We start from the raw sequence: 13,445 nt of genomic DNA on the forward strand, positions 1-13,445 counted from the left end.
GATATAGAAAAAGAAGAGGAAAGTGAGGAATATGACCAAAGACATGCTGTAAAAGAGTCAAGTGATACATTTTATTAGACACAAAAACATTCTAATTAAGTGAGACTGGCACTCAAAAAATTGAAAAGCCACATGGAAGAAAATAAGAACTTGAAACAGAAATATAGATGGAATAGAAAGAGGAATATGAAGAAGGATGTGTTGTAAAAGAGTCAAGTCATCGACACACTTCATAGACACAAAAAGCGCCTATTTCAGTGAAACTCGCACTCAGAAAATTGAAAAGCCACAAGAAAGCAAATACGAACTTGCATAGAAATGTCGATATAAATATGTAATGAACTTGAAAGCCATTTTTGATATTTTTTGTAAAATGACCATTTTATACCTCCCGGTAGTTGCCCCAATTCTTGTTTGATCAGTATTCGAAGTTGGTTTTGTTAAATTCTTTGAAAAGTCAAGGTTTATTTTTCAAAGATTTGAGTTTTGAAGGCTTAAGTTGTCAAATAGTGGTAGTATCATTTGGAGTTACGAGTCTCAAAATAAAATTCTGTTGATTTCATGAGTTTGAAAATGTGGAATTTGGATGGGAGTTGACGGAATCAGATTCGGTGTAATATCGAGGATTTGAGGTCCTAAGTTGGAAATTACTGAGTTTTTGAGTTAAGAGTTGGCTTTGATCAACATTTGGAGTTCGAATGCTTGGAATTGAATTTTAACAATTCCATTGGATTAGGGGATGATTATAGGCCTAGGGAGTGTTCCTGTGTATTTTTCGAAAGTTCTGAGGGCGTTTTTGTCTTTTTAATCCTAAAGTTAATTTCTTGGTTACTTATCGGAATTCGGGTCAAAGAGACCTCAAATTCAAATTTCGACGGTTCCATTGAGTCCAAAACGTCGAAATTAGTATGGTAGCATATAAGGTTTGTGTGCATGGGATTTCGAACGAATCCCGAGGGTCTATTCCGTGACTTTGTGACTATGTGTGTTTGTTGGTTCTGGTGCCTGATGCACTAGGCATTGCGAAGGTGACACGCCCTTTGCGATCGATTGTGAGTGAGTGGCCTTGTGCTTCACGATCGCATGGGTCTCAGTCGCGATCATGAAGGGTAGATTAACCTGTGTATCGTGATCGTGTGGGTCCCTGCTGCGATCGTGAGGGTCAATTTAAATGAGTTGACCCGTTGAATTTTTGCGATCGCTAGGTTTTGGTCATCGCGATCGCGAAGGGTAAATCTTACTTGAACAATGTTCTTTGCAAGTGTTGGGAATTAGCCTATTTTTTTCCATTAATGGACTTTGGGAGCTCAGGGAAGGGTGAATTCAAGAGATTTTTGCGTGAAACTTTGGGTAAGTTATTTTGAGCTAGAACCTTCATTACTCATTGATTATTTACGGATTTTGACTTCGAATTTATGATTTTGGAACTAAAGAAATTGGGGTTTTGTTCAAGAACTTGGATTTTGATAAAATAATGATTTTGAGTTGGTTTCAACTCTGTTTTCGAAATGGTTTTCGCCAATGAGTTTCAAATACTTAAAAGAATATTTTTGTATAAAAATTTCCAGATTTAATCCACGTTCCCGGATTCAGATTTTTGAGCCGTTTTGACCCGTTTCCTAAATTTTGTGTTTTTCGTGTCGTTAGACTCGATTTTTGATTGTGAGTCATAATTTGGCTAGAGTGTGGTGAGTTGGAGGCTATTCAGAAGGGAAAGGCTCAAATACTTGATTGATCGGATATTGATTAAGGAATATGAACTTCTAAAACCCCGTAAATCTATTAGATTACTTGAATTGCTTTCATCTATGTGTTGGGGTGTAATGGAAATAAGGTTTGGGATGATAATCATGTGAATTGTGCTTAATGAAAGACTGAGCTGATAAAAGGACTATGTGTGCTATGATGCTGATCGAAAATGTGAACTCCTTGACTTGAACTTGACATGAACTTGATGAAATGCTATAATAGCCAAAATGTTATTATGAAATTGTCATTTGCTCATTGTTGATTCTAGGAATTGACTTGGACATACTTGTTCACCGATTGATCCTAAATGTGATAAGGGGTAATGAAATGGAGACTTGATGACTTATTTATAAAGATGTAAATGATGTACTTATTGATGTTAATATATTATTGATAGTATGATGTGAATTGCATTGATATGAATTACGTTGTGATTGTGGAAATTATCATTCTCTCATTATTTGTGTGAACATGCTTATTTGCATTGGTTATGGAACGCTATGATGAGACTCAATTGATGACAACTGATGACTATACCAATGGAAAATGGTTCCGGTGGATTGATGACTATGCTTGTAACACCCCAATGTTTTTTGCCAAGACTCGAACTATTCTTCATGTGTGTGTAGGATCGAACTAGGTGACTTCTAGTTGTATATATGAGTTAGGATCAATTTCTAAGTATTTGAAATGTATTAGATGTGTTTTATAGTCATAAGGGATCCCTAATATCAAGCCGAGTCCAAAGAATTTCTATCGGCTAAGTTTTCCGATGAGTCCGTATGAGGGTCAACTTCAAAAGACCATATCTCCTAAATTATAAGCGAGAGCCCTTCCACACGGGACTCCCGGATCACTATGGCCGACTTGAATTGGGTGGCCCATGACCTATCAAATTAAAGGTCTTTGTGTCTTCTTTCCAATACCACCAAGATTGCATTTTTTGAGCTTGGAGTCAAAAGTTATGCTTGGTTGACTAGAGAGGTCCGCGACAAGTCCGCGTCGCGGACCTGCAATGAACTTGGATAATTTTTCCAGATTTCACTTTTTGAGTTCTTTCATATGCCTCATAGATGTGTTGGATAAAAATTGTGAAAGGCGTGAACCTTCTATGCAGATTTTCTTGAAATATTTCTAAACTTTAGAATATTTTTATATACTATTAATTGATTGATGATTTTCATGACTTGAATTCTTGAATAATTATCTTTCATATTTATTTCACAAATCGTAGTTACATATTGACTACAATGAATTTTTGAATATAAATTCATATGTTTTGATGTTGTTCTCGAGTTGAGTTTTATTGAGAGTATGGATTCATATATTCATTCACAAGAATCCTTGATGAGATTTATTTTTGTTCTAATTTGTCTTGAGGTTGAGATTAATAGTTTTATATAAATATTGCTTTCAAAGGGAGATGGTGTATTTTTGTTAATGAGTGTGAATGAAATTGAATATAGAGATAAATGGGAATTTTGGAGCAAGATGTTTGATGATGATGTGAATGATGGTTATCTTTAACATAGGTAGAATGATTGATGACGAGGTATGTTGATGATGAAGTTTGGAATGGACCTTATATAGAAGAACTTTAAATTTACAAGTCTGGACGGAACTGCTATATGCACAAAAGACCCTGACGGCAACCTCGACAACCTTTATGACACCCGCTGAAGCGACATTTTAATCGTAGTTCAAGGAGGATGAATGTGGTGCGATGGTGGAAAGACAATAGCCAAAACTAGCAACGAAACGGTTTGATGATTAAATCTTTTACACGGTGAAAGATTGTGAAGGGATAAGAATGGCTTCATTGAGAAGAAAAGGTTGCAGCTCCCTTTTTTAGCTAATGCTGCAGCTGCTCTTCCTCTAGGTCCCTAGATTGAGTCTTTTTTTTGTTTGGATAAAAGTTCTTAAATGAGAAAAATTATGTGAATTTTAGAGTTAAAAAAATAAAAAGGGTAGTTTGGGAATTTAGTTAAAATATAAGGGATATAAAAGTAATTTCCATGGTCAAAGAAAATGACTTTAAGCACTTAGAAAAAAAAAGTTAGAAATCCTAACTTTTCATTTATGACTGACTTTAAGAACTTTCTGACTTAAAGTTAGCATTAGGCAAACACGTCCAAAAGCTGAAAAGAGGTTTTAAGTTGGTTTTGACCAACTTAAAGCCAATCCAAACGGGCTCTAGGTTTAGAATGAAGTGTAGTATATTTTTACGAGTCTAATCTTCCTAAAATGTTCGTATGGATTTTGAATAAGATTAGAAAAATTGGGATGGAAGAGTGGAATATTCTCCTTCTCAATGGAATATGCATTTGATAAAAATTGGGATAAAATTTACCATGTGCCAACATGTTATTATTGGGTTTATTTTTTTTTATTTTTCTTTCAAAAATAACCAACAACAAAATACTACTTTTAACTTATGTTTTTGCATCCTAGACTCGAGAGTGGTAAATACTTATTTAATTTTATGGCGGATATACTCAGTTCCACTACAACTATCAATGTTGTAGTACAAACCATCCAGATTGTACCGATCTATCTATTTAAAACAGAAAAAACTCCATCATACAAGGTCGATGTTGTACTTGAATAAAATACCATATCTAATTAAATTAGAGTAGCTGGTGATGGTGACTCTTGCGCTTGAATGGAGCAAGTGGTCCGTTTGAAAAGCTAAAAATACCAGGTATAACTCTGCTTGAATGTTCATCTCAATCTTGGTCAATAGGAATATATTTTTTGTAATATATTCTTTCTCATCAAGAAATATATGATTAGGCATAATGCTGGAATATATTCCTTTGAAGAGTGTGTCATATGACTCGTGAGACTTGAAGTCAAGGACCTTCAAACATCATATCCTTTTATCATATTCCTCATCTTTCTATTTTTCTTTTTTCAATTATATATCTTTGTTACGATTTCTATAATTCCACACTTGCTTAAATTTTTAAGATTCCAAATCTTTTTGATTTCCCTATTCGTGAGAAGATCTTGGAAAACTTGATTTCCACTGGCTAAGTGAAGACATGAGTATTAGAATTCATGTGCATGCATCACTTCCATTAATGGAGGAAATCTGCAGCTGAGCTAGAATTCAAAATAGAGAGAATTGATTTTAGGAGAAAGCTCTGAATTGGAAAATTTTTCGTTATCTTCATTCAATGAATCTGGACATCTATATATACAAGCATCTTCTAACTAATCTCATTAAGCTATTTCTAACTACTAACTAACTCTCTTAACCATAATTAGTTAGCTAGCAGAATTGTGCTTAGTCACTGGAACATGTGCAGCTGCCATGTCACTTGATCCAGCTGTCAACCTTCTTCATTCTCAACACTCCCCCTCAAGCTAGTGGATGCAAACAAGTTAAGCATCCCTAGCTTGCCTACAAGATAGTCATGCTGCCCTTTCCCTAAATCTTTAGAGAACAGGTTTGCCACCTGATCCTTTGATGTCACATATTTAGTCTTGATGATTCCATCATGTATCTTGTCCTTGATGAAACGCAAAACAATCTCTATGTGTTTAGTTCTCTCATGGAATATGGGATTTGCAGTAATTTGTATGGCTAATTTGCTGTCATTGTGTAAAGTAACTGGTAATTGTACCTTCACTTTCAACTCCTTACACAAATCAACTAACCACAATATCTCTGATACTCCTGATGCCATACTTCTATACTCTGCTTCAGCTGAGCTCCTTGACATAGTTGTTTGCTTCTTGGATTTCCATGCTATCAATGAGTCTCCAAGCTTCATTACATAATTTGTGACTAATCTCCTATACATGGGACAAGCTGCCCAATCAGCATCACAGAAACCTATGATTTCATTTGACTGTTTTGCACTCATAAGAACTTCTAGGCCTAGGGCATTCTTGATGTATTTTACAACTCTCAAGGTTGCTTTCATGTGTGACTTATTTGGACAATGCATAAACTGACTCAGTGTATGAATGGCATATGCTATGTATGGCCTAGTCATGGTCAGATACAAGAGCTTCCCAACCAATCTTTTTTATTGTCCTGCATCTTCCAGCTTGTAATCATCTTTCAGCCCCATATGTTCATCTAACTCAGCTGTGGTCAGCTTTTGATTGAACTCCATTGGTGTTGTCACTGGTCTTGCACTTGCAAGTCCCAACTTAGTAGTTAAATCTAATGCAAACTTCTTTTGATTCATTAGTATCCCATGTTTTGATCTTTCTATCTCAATCCTAAGGAAATACTTCATTTCACCTAAATCCTTGATTTTGAAATTGAGCTGTAAAGCCTTTTTTGCCTCCGCAATCAATTGTTGATCATTTTCTGTAATCAGGATGTTATCCACAGACTAAAATTATCACCACATTTTCTTCCAACTTCCTTGTGAATAATGAATAGTTAAAGTGACTTTGAGTTAATCCAGAATTAATCAAGGCTTCAGTGAGTTTCAAATTCCATTGTCTTGAGGCCCGTTTCAAATCATATAGGGATTTATGCAGTCTACATACCTTCTCCCCCTGACTGGGAAATCCCCAAGGAATCTGTATATAGACCTTTTCTAGTAAGTCCACTTGCAAGAATGCATTATAAACATCCATTTGATGGAGTGCCCAATTTTGAGCAGCAGCAAAAGCAAGGACAACTCTTACAGTAACCATCTTTACTACAAGAGAAAATGTTTCTTGGTAGTCCAATCCTTCTTTCTGATTGTAATCTTTAGCCATTAACCTAGCTTTGTATCTTTCAACCTCACCACTAGCCTTGTACTTGATCTTATATATATACCCACTTACATCCAATAGGAATCTTTCCTGGTGGTAGATCCACTAAGGACCAAGTTTGATTGGATTGCAATGCCTGAAGTTCTTGGTTCATGGCCAGGATCCATTATGGATCCAAAGCAGTTTTAGCATAATTTTGAGGTTCTTGTAAAGCAGTATGGATGTTAAGAAAGACTGATATGGAGCAGACAAGCCAGTATGGAAGATGTAGTTGGACATAGGATACAGACAAATATTAAAAGCATTAGTGAGGAGGGGAGATATACTCCTGCATCCATTGTGGTTTAAACTTTTCTCTAGATGATCTTCTAACATTACCATCAACTAGAGGATCTATGTGAAGAGGTTGTATTGGAGCAGGAATTGATTCAACAATAGCTTCTAATGGAGAAGGTGTTGCATGAGTAGGAGGCTAATCTGTAGTGGTGTTAACAATAGGAGGTGAAGAAGTAGGCTCTAAATCAATGTGTAAGACTCCAATTGGGAATAATTGTAGTTGACCAGATTTTAGTAACTGGAAAGGAAATATAGTTTCTTGAAAAATGACATCCCTGCTAACAAAGAAGGTGTTAGTTAATAAGTTGTACAATTTGTATCCCTTTTGGGTTGCAGAGTATCCCATGAGGACTGCTCTTATTACCTTAGGACCAAACTTGTATCTCCCAGCTGAGTAACCAGGTCCATTGTGGCCATTTGTTCTTCTCTTTCCTTTTGAATCAGGGTACACGTGCACCTTCCAGTATTGAGCCTTTGTATGTCCTTTAATGTTACAATGCTCACAATATATATCATTGTTCCTCCTTGGCTTAAACTTTGTTTCTGAATCACAAAAATTGTTACCAGGATTGCTGTCATACCCCAGGAGGGTACCCTAGAAGTGGCCGGCACTCAAAAGCCATTTCTGGCCTTCAAGCGAACCACCTGATCCAGTCACACTTTCATTCAATCACATTCTATCAGCGGAAGACTCTATTATGGGACTATTAACTATAATATAGGGCCAAAGGCCAAACAACTATCAAATCAATAACTAGATAGAATAAAACTAGTCAAAACGAATGGATCATCATTCCCACACTCTAGTCTATGAAGCCTCTATCAACAATCTAGGAGGTGCTCATGACAAGACCATGGCTACCAACAATCAAAATAAGGGAAAAACGAATCACAGCTACAAAGATAAATCTCGGTATCCTCAGGAACATGGAGGACTCACCAACTAACTAGAAGTAAGTCGATCTTCAACGGTGCGCCGGTTGATGATCTCTAGTACCTGTCTCTACATCATGAAACGATGCAGGCCAAATGGCATCAGTACATGGAATGTACGAGTATGTAAAATGGCCAAATGGAACAACATCAGAAAGAATCAAACCAATTTGGAATCTCAACTCAGAAAGAAGAACAATTCAGTCAAGTGTCCTAAGTCTAAACAAGAATATGGTTTAGACGGGACCAATCACATACCATTCAACTCAATTCGACTCAGAGTACTATCAAGACCTATATGGGAGTTTCTCTTATCCGACAACCATCACTTATGAGCCAGTGATAGTACAACAAACCAACGTTGTTGCCACGTCCATTCATACTTTGCCAGGATATGAATGAATCAACCAATCATGGATCCCATCGATCAGTCAAGTCCTATTATTTTAGGACACTAAAATAGGAAATATCCGACTTTAACGGTTCAATCCATTCCTACGTTGGTGGCATAGTTCATAGGTTCGAGTATGGACTATACTCTTACCCAATTCGGTGCTCGATACTCCTCCCAAGACTTAATGCTCATAAAACTCCATCCAATCAACTCAATCAAGTCATATCGGCAAGTCTCATTTAGAACCTTGCCAACTCGTCAACTCTATCACAATCAAACCTCTCTTAATCCTACTATCTGATCAATCCCAATCATATCTTTTAAGAGTATCTTAGATATGCATTTATAACAACATACAAACATATCCAATCATTTCTCTATTTATTTAACAAATCTTTTGGAACTCATCACAACTCCAAGGTTTTAAATCAACAATTTAAGGTGAGCAACATATTTAAGAAAATTAACATTTAACATAATCAACATAGTTAAGAAATTAACAATATATGATCGACCTCTCATCTCAATCATCTCATACCAACATGTAGCACATCACTTTCTTGACTCCACAACATCAACATAATAGAAATTAGGGTAATAGATGAAAAGGACCTATTTGGACCTAACTCTATCCATAAACTTCATTCTTATGAATAGTCAATTTCAAAGAAGATGTAGGGCACATGGGTGGACTCAACCCATGCTTTGAATATCCTTACATACCTTAGTGAAGACTTTGAAGAAAATCTTGATGTTGGGTCTTCAATGGAAGGCTTGAATTCTTGAAGTTCTTGAAACAATCCTTGTTGGAAATGGAGAAGAAGAAGAAGAGAGGGAAATTTCTAGGGCTTTTAGAGAGAGAGAGGGACTGAAATAATGATCCAAAAATGTTCAAAGCTTGTGTATATATAATTTGGGGAAATACCCAAATTGCCCTTTCTCCAAAAAACTGGAAAATAGGCTAAAACATTCCTAGCACCAAGTCGAATTTAGGCTTAAAACCTGCACATCTGATAGTGGCGCATCGCGCCAAGGACCAAACTCTTAAGGTTGTTTTATGGCGCGATAGTGGCGCATCGCGCCCTTATAGCGCCAAGCCTAAAATTTCTGGGTTCTGGAAAATAGGCTTAAAAACCCTACACATCTCCTAGTGGCGCGCCGCGCCAGGGACCAAACTACTGAGGTTTATCCCTGGCGCGATCGTGGCGCATCGCGCCACTGCGGCGCCAAGCCCAGGTTTCCAACAGTTGCCACCCAGGCCTGAAATTCCTACAGAACTAGTCCGTCTTAGGAGAGTTATAACTTTTGACTCCGAACTCCAAAAATTACAATCTTGGCGGCGATGGAAAGAAGACTCAAAGACCTTTAATTTAATAGGTCATGGGGCACCCATATCGTCTTATTTCAAAATATATGGTCTCTAGAAGTTGACCCCTTATACGAACTCATTCTAAAACTTAGCCAAGCCGAATTCTTTGGACTTAGCTTGGTTCTAGGGATCCTTTGTGACCCCACATCACCTATAACACTCTTAAATTCCTTGGGAACTCATTCTAACTCATGCATACACTTTACAATAGTCGGGTTTGATCCTGCACATATACGAAGAAGGGTTCGAATCTTAGTGAAGAATTTTGGGGGGTGTTACATTATCTCCCCATTGGGATCATTCGTCCTCGAATGACGAGTAACCAAGGATGGACTTAAGGTACAAATCACAATCAGAATTCAGTCATGCCACCAGTCAAATTCTCAAAATAATTACTATCTAAACTCAAAATGCACAAACGAATTTAAGTCAAGAAAATGGACATTACCTTCAACATTCTCATCGGTAGGCACGAATAGATGTGGATATTTAGATTTCATATCTTCCTCCGCCTCCCATGTGGCTTCCTCAACAAATTGATTTCTCCATAGGACTTTGACTGAGGCGATCTCTTTGTTCCTCAATTTGCAAATTTGGTGATCAAGAATTTAGATCGGAACCTCTTCATAGGATAAGCTATCCTTAACTCCAATACTATTAATGGGGACTACTAATGAGGGATCGCCTAAGCACTTCTTCAACATTGAAATGTGAAATACCGGATGAATGGCGACTAGCTCCGAGGGTAACTCTAATTCATAAGCGACACTCCCTATCCTTCTCACAACCTGGTAAGGACCAATGTATCGAGGACTAAGATGTCCCTTCCTTCCAAACCTTATGACGCCCTTCATGGGTGACACTTTCAAGTATACCCAATCATCCACCTCAAACTCTAAGTCTCTCCTCCTCACATCGGTGTAAGATTTTTGATGGCTTTGGGATGTCTTTAGCCTATCTTGAATAACTCTCACCTTCTCCATGGCTTGGTGAACAAAATCAGGCCCAATCAACTCAACTTCACCAACTTCAAACCACCCAATTGGTCATGGGCCACCCAGATCGTCCTATTTCAAAAGATATGGTCGCTAGAAGTCGACCCCTTATACGAACTCATTCTAAAACTTAGCCAAGATGAATTCTTTGGACTTAGCTTGGTTCTAGGGATCTTTGTGACCCCAAATCACCTCTAACACTCTTCAATTCATTGGGAACTCATCCTAACTCATACATACACTTCACAATAGTCAAGTTCGATCCTGCACGTATACGAAGAAGGGTTCGAATCTTAGTGAAGAATTTTGGGGGGTGTTACAATTGCGATTATTTGTAGCTACTCTATTGCTAAATAAAGTTATTGTATCAACTGAATCTCCTACATGCACTGATTTTCCCAGAGATCTTCGACCTTCTTCAGATATTATTATAGAGTAAGCTTTGTTCAAACTTGGAGTTGGAGTCATCATCATAATTTGACTTTGACGTGGACTATATGAATCATTGAGCCCCATCAGAAACTATAACAGACACTCATACTTAAAATACTCAACATATTTCTTAGATTCTGCACATTCACACCTAGGGCATGGCATAAAAACATCAAATTCTTCCCAGAGTTCTTTCATCTTTGAAAAATAACTCGATATAGAAAAATGTAACACCCCTCAAAATTTTTCCCTAAGATTCAGACCTTTCTTGTACACGTGTAAGGTCGAACTCGGTTATTGTGAAGCAATTTCATGAGTAAGGTAAGTCTTTGAGAAATTGAGCAACGTTAGAGGTGATGTGGGGTCATGAAGGACCCCTAGGACCAAGCTAAGTCCAAAGGATCCGTCGTGGCTAAGCTTTAGGACGAGTTCGAAAAAGGGATCGACTTCTAACGACCCTATCTTTTAAAAGACGGCAATTTGGGTGGCCCACGACTTATCAAATCAAAGGTCGTCGAGTCTTCTTTCCAACGCCACCAAGAATGTAATTTTTGGGGTTCGGAGTCGAAAGATATGACGATCAGAAAATGAACTAGCGCAACAGGAATTTCAGGCTTGGGGTTCAACTACTGGGAATCTGGGCTTGGTGCCGCAGTGGCGCGATGTGCCACTATCGTGCCAGAAACATGCCTCAGTAGTTTAGTCTCTGGCGCGGCGCGCCACTAAAAGGTATGCAGGGTTTTTCAAGCCAAATTTCCAGAACCTAGAACCTTTGGCCTTGGCGCTATAAGGGCGCGATGCGCCAGAAACATGCCTCAGTAGTTTGGTCTCTGGCGCAGCATGCCACTACGAGGTGTACAGGTTTTAGGCGTAATCGGCCTGGCGCTGCAATGGCGCGATGCGCCACTATCGCGCCAGGTGCATTTTTAGCCTATTTTTAGAACTTTTGAGAAGGGGCAATTTGGGAATTTGTCCCAAATTATATATGTATCATCCTTGGACAATTTGGGGACATATTGTCAGCCCCCACTCTCTCTCTAGAAAAGCCTTAGGAGTCCCCCCCTCTCTCTCTCTCTCTCTCTCTCTTCTTCTTCTTCTCCATTTCCAACAAGAAGAGTTCCAAGAGCTTCAAGGTTTGAGTTCTCCATTGAAGACCCAACCACAAGGTTTTCTTCAAGTCTTCACTAAGGTATGTAAGGCTATCTAAAACATGGGTTGAGTCCACCCATGTGCCCTACTCTTGCTTTGAGGTTAGATGTTCATGAAAATAGGGTTTCTTGGTATAGTTTATATTTGTATGAACTTTGTCCCCTATTTATTCGACCCTATATGTGTTGATGTTTTTGAGCTAAGGAGTTCCAAAAATGAGCCTATATGTGATTATGAGTTGATGAATATGAGTTGTTAAATATGTTTTATTGATTTTCTTAACTATGTGGATTATGATAAAATAGGTTATTTTCCTAAGAAGTGTTGCCTATTTTAGAGTGTGATTTAAAGTCTTGAGTTGTGATGAGTCTCAAGGATTTCTCAAATGGATAGAGTAAATGATTGGTTATGTCTATATGTTGCTATAATTGTGCATTTAAATTTCTTTTGAAGAGATGATTGAGATTGATCGGATAGTACGATTGGAAGAGATTCGATTGTGATAGAGTTTATGAGTTAACAAGGTTGTAATTAGACTTGTCGATATGAGTTGATTGAGTTGATTGGATGGAGTTTTATGAGCATTGAGTCTTAGGAGGAGTATCGAGCACCGAATTGGGCAAGAGTATAGTCCATACTCGAACCCAATACCTGTGTTGCCAAACGTAGGGGGGATTGAACCGTTAAAGTCGGATGCTTCCTCGAGAGTTTTGTCCTGATATTATAGGACTTGGTTGGATTGGATCCATGATTGGTTGATTCATTCATACCCTGGAAAAGTATGAACGGACGCGGCAACAACCTCGGCTTGTTGTACTGTCACTGGCTCATAAGTGATGGTTGTCGGTTAAGAGAAACTCCAGATAGGTCTTGATAGTACTCTGAGTCAGACTGAGTTGAATGATATATGATTGGTCCCGTCTAAATCATATTCTTATTTAGACTTAGGACATTTGAGTGAGTTGTCCTGTATATATATATATATATATATATATATATATATATATATATATATATATATATATATATATATATATGAGTTGAGATTCTGAGTTGACTGATTCTTCCTTGATGTTCATTGCATTTGGCCATTTTACATACTCGTAGATTCCATGTACTGACGCCATTTGGCCTACATCATTTCATGATGCAGAGACAGGTACTAGAGATCATCGACTGGCGCTCCGTTGAAGATCCACATACACTCCCAGCTAGTTGGTGAGTCCTCTTAGTTTCCGGAGGATGTTGAACCTTATTGTATAGTTTTGTTGTAGCTTCCTTTACTTTGATTTCTTGGTAGCCATGGGCTTGTCATTGGCACCTTTTAGACTTTGATAGAGGCTTCATAGACTGGAGTGTGGGG

General features: G+C 37.8%; 1 protein-coding gene across 1 annotated transcript; it reads right to left on the bottom strand.

Moving 5' to 3' along the window:
• Positions 1–5,084: 5,084 nt before the first annotated feature.
• Positions 5,085–5,753, bottom strand: LOC129894593 (secreted RxLR effector protein 161-like). Its single transcript, XM_055970289.1, has one exon. It carries the CDS (start codon positions 5,751–5,753, stop codon positions 5,085–5,087), a length of 669 nt encoding a protein of 222 aa, XP_055826264.1.
• Positions 5,754–13,445: the final 7,692 nt, after the last annotated feature.

Source organism: Solanum dulcamara, chromosome 7, assembly GCF_947179165.1.
Source record: "Solanum dulcamara chromosome 7, daSolDulc1.2, whole genome shotgun sequence".
Taxonomy (NCBI): Eukaryota; Viridiplantae; Streptophyta; class Magnoliopsida; order Solanales; family Solanaceae; genus Solanum; species Solanum dulcamara.

Coding starts and splice junctions, on each gene's coding strand:
- LOC129894593 (XM_055970289.1), bottom strand. CDS start 5,753: ATGACTAGGCCATACATAGCATATGCCATTCATACACTGAGTCAGTTT.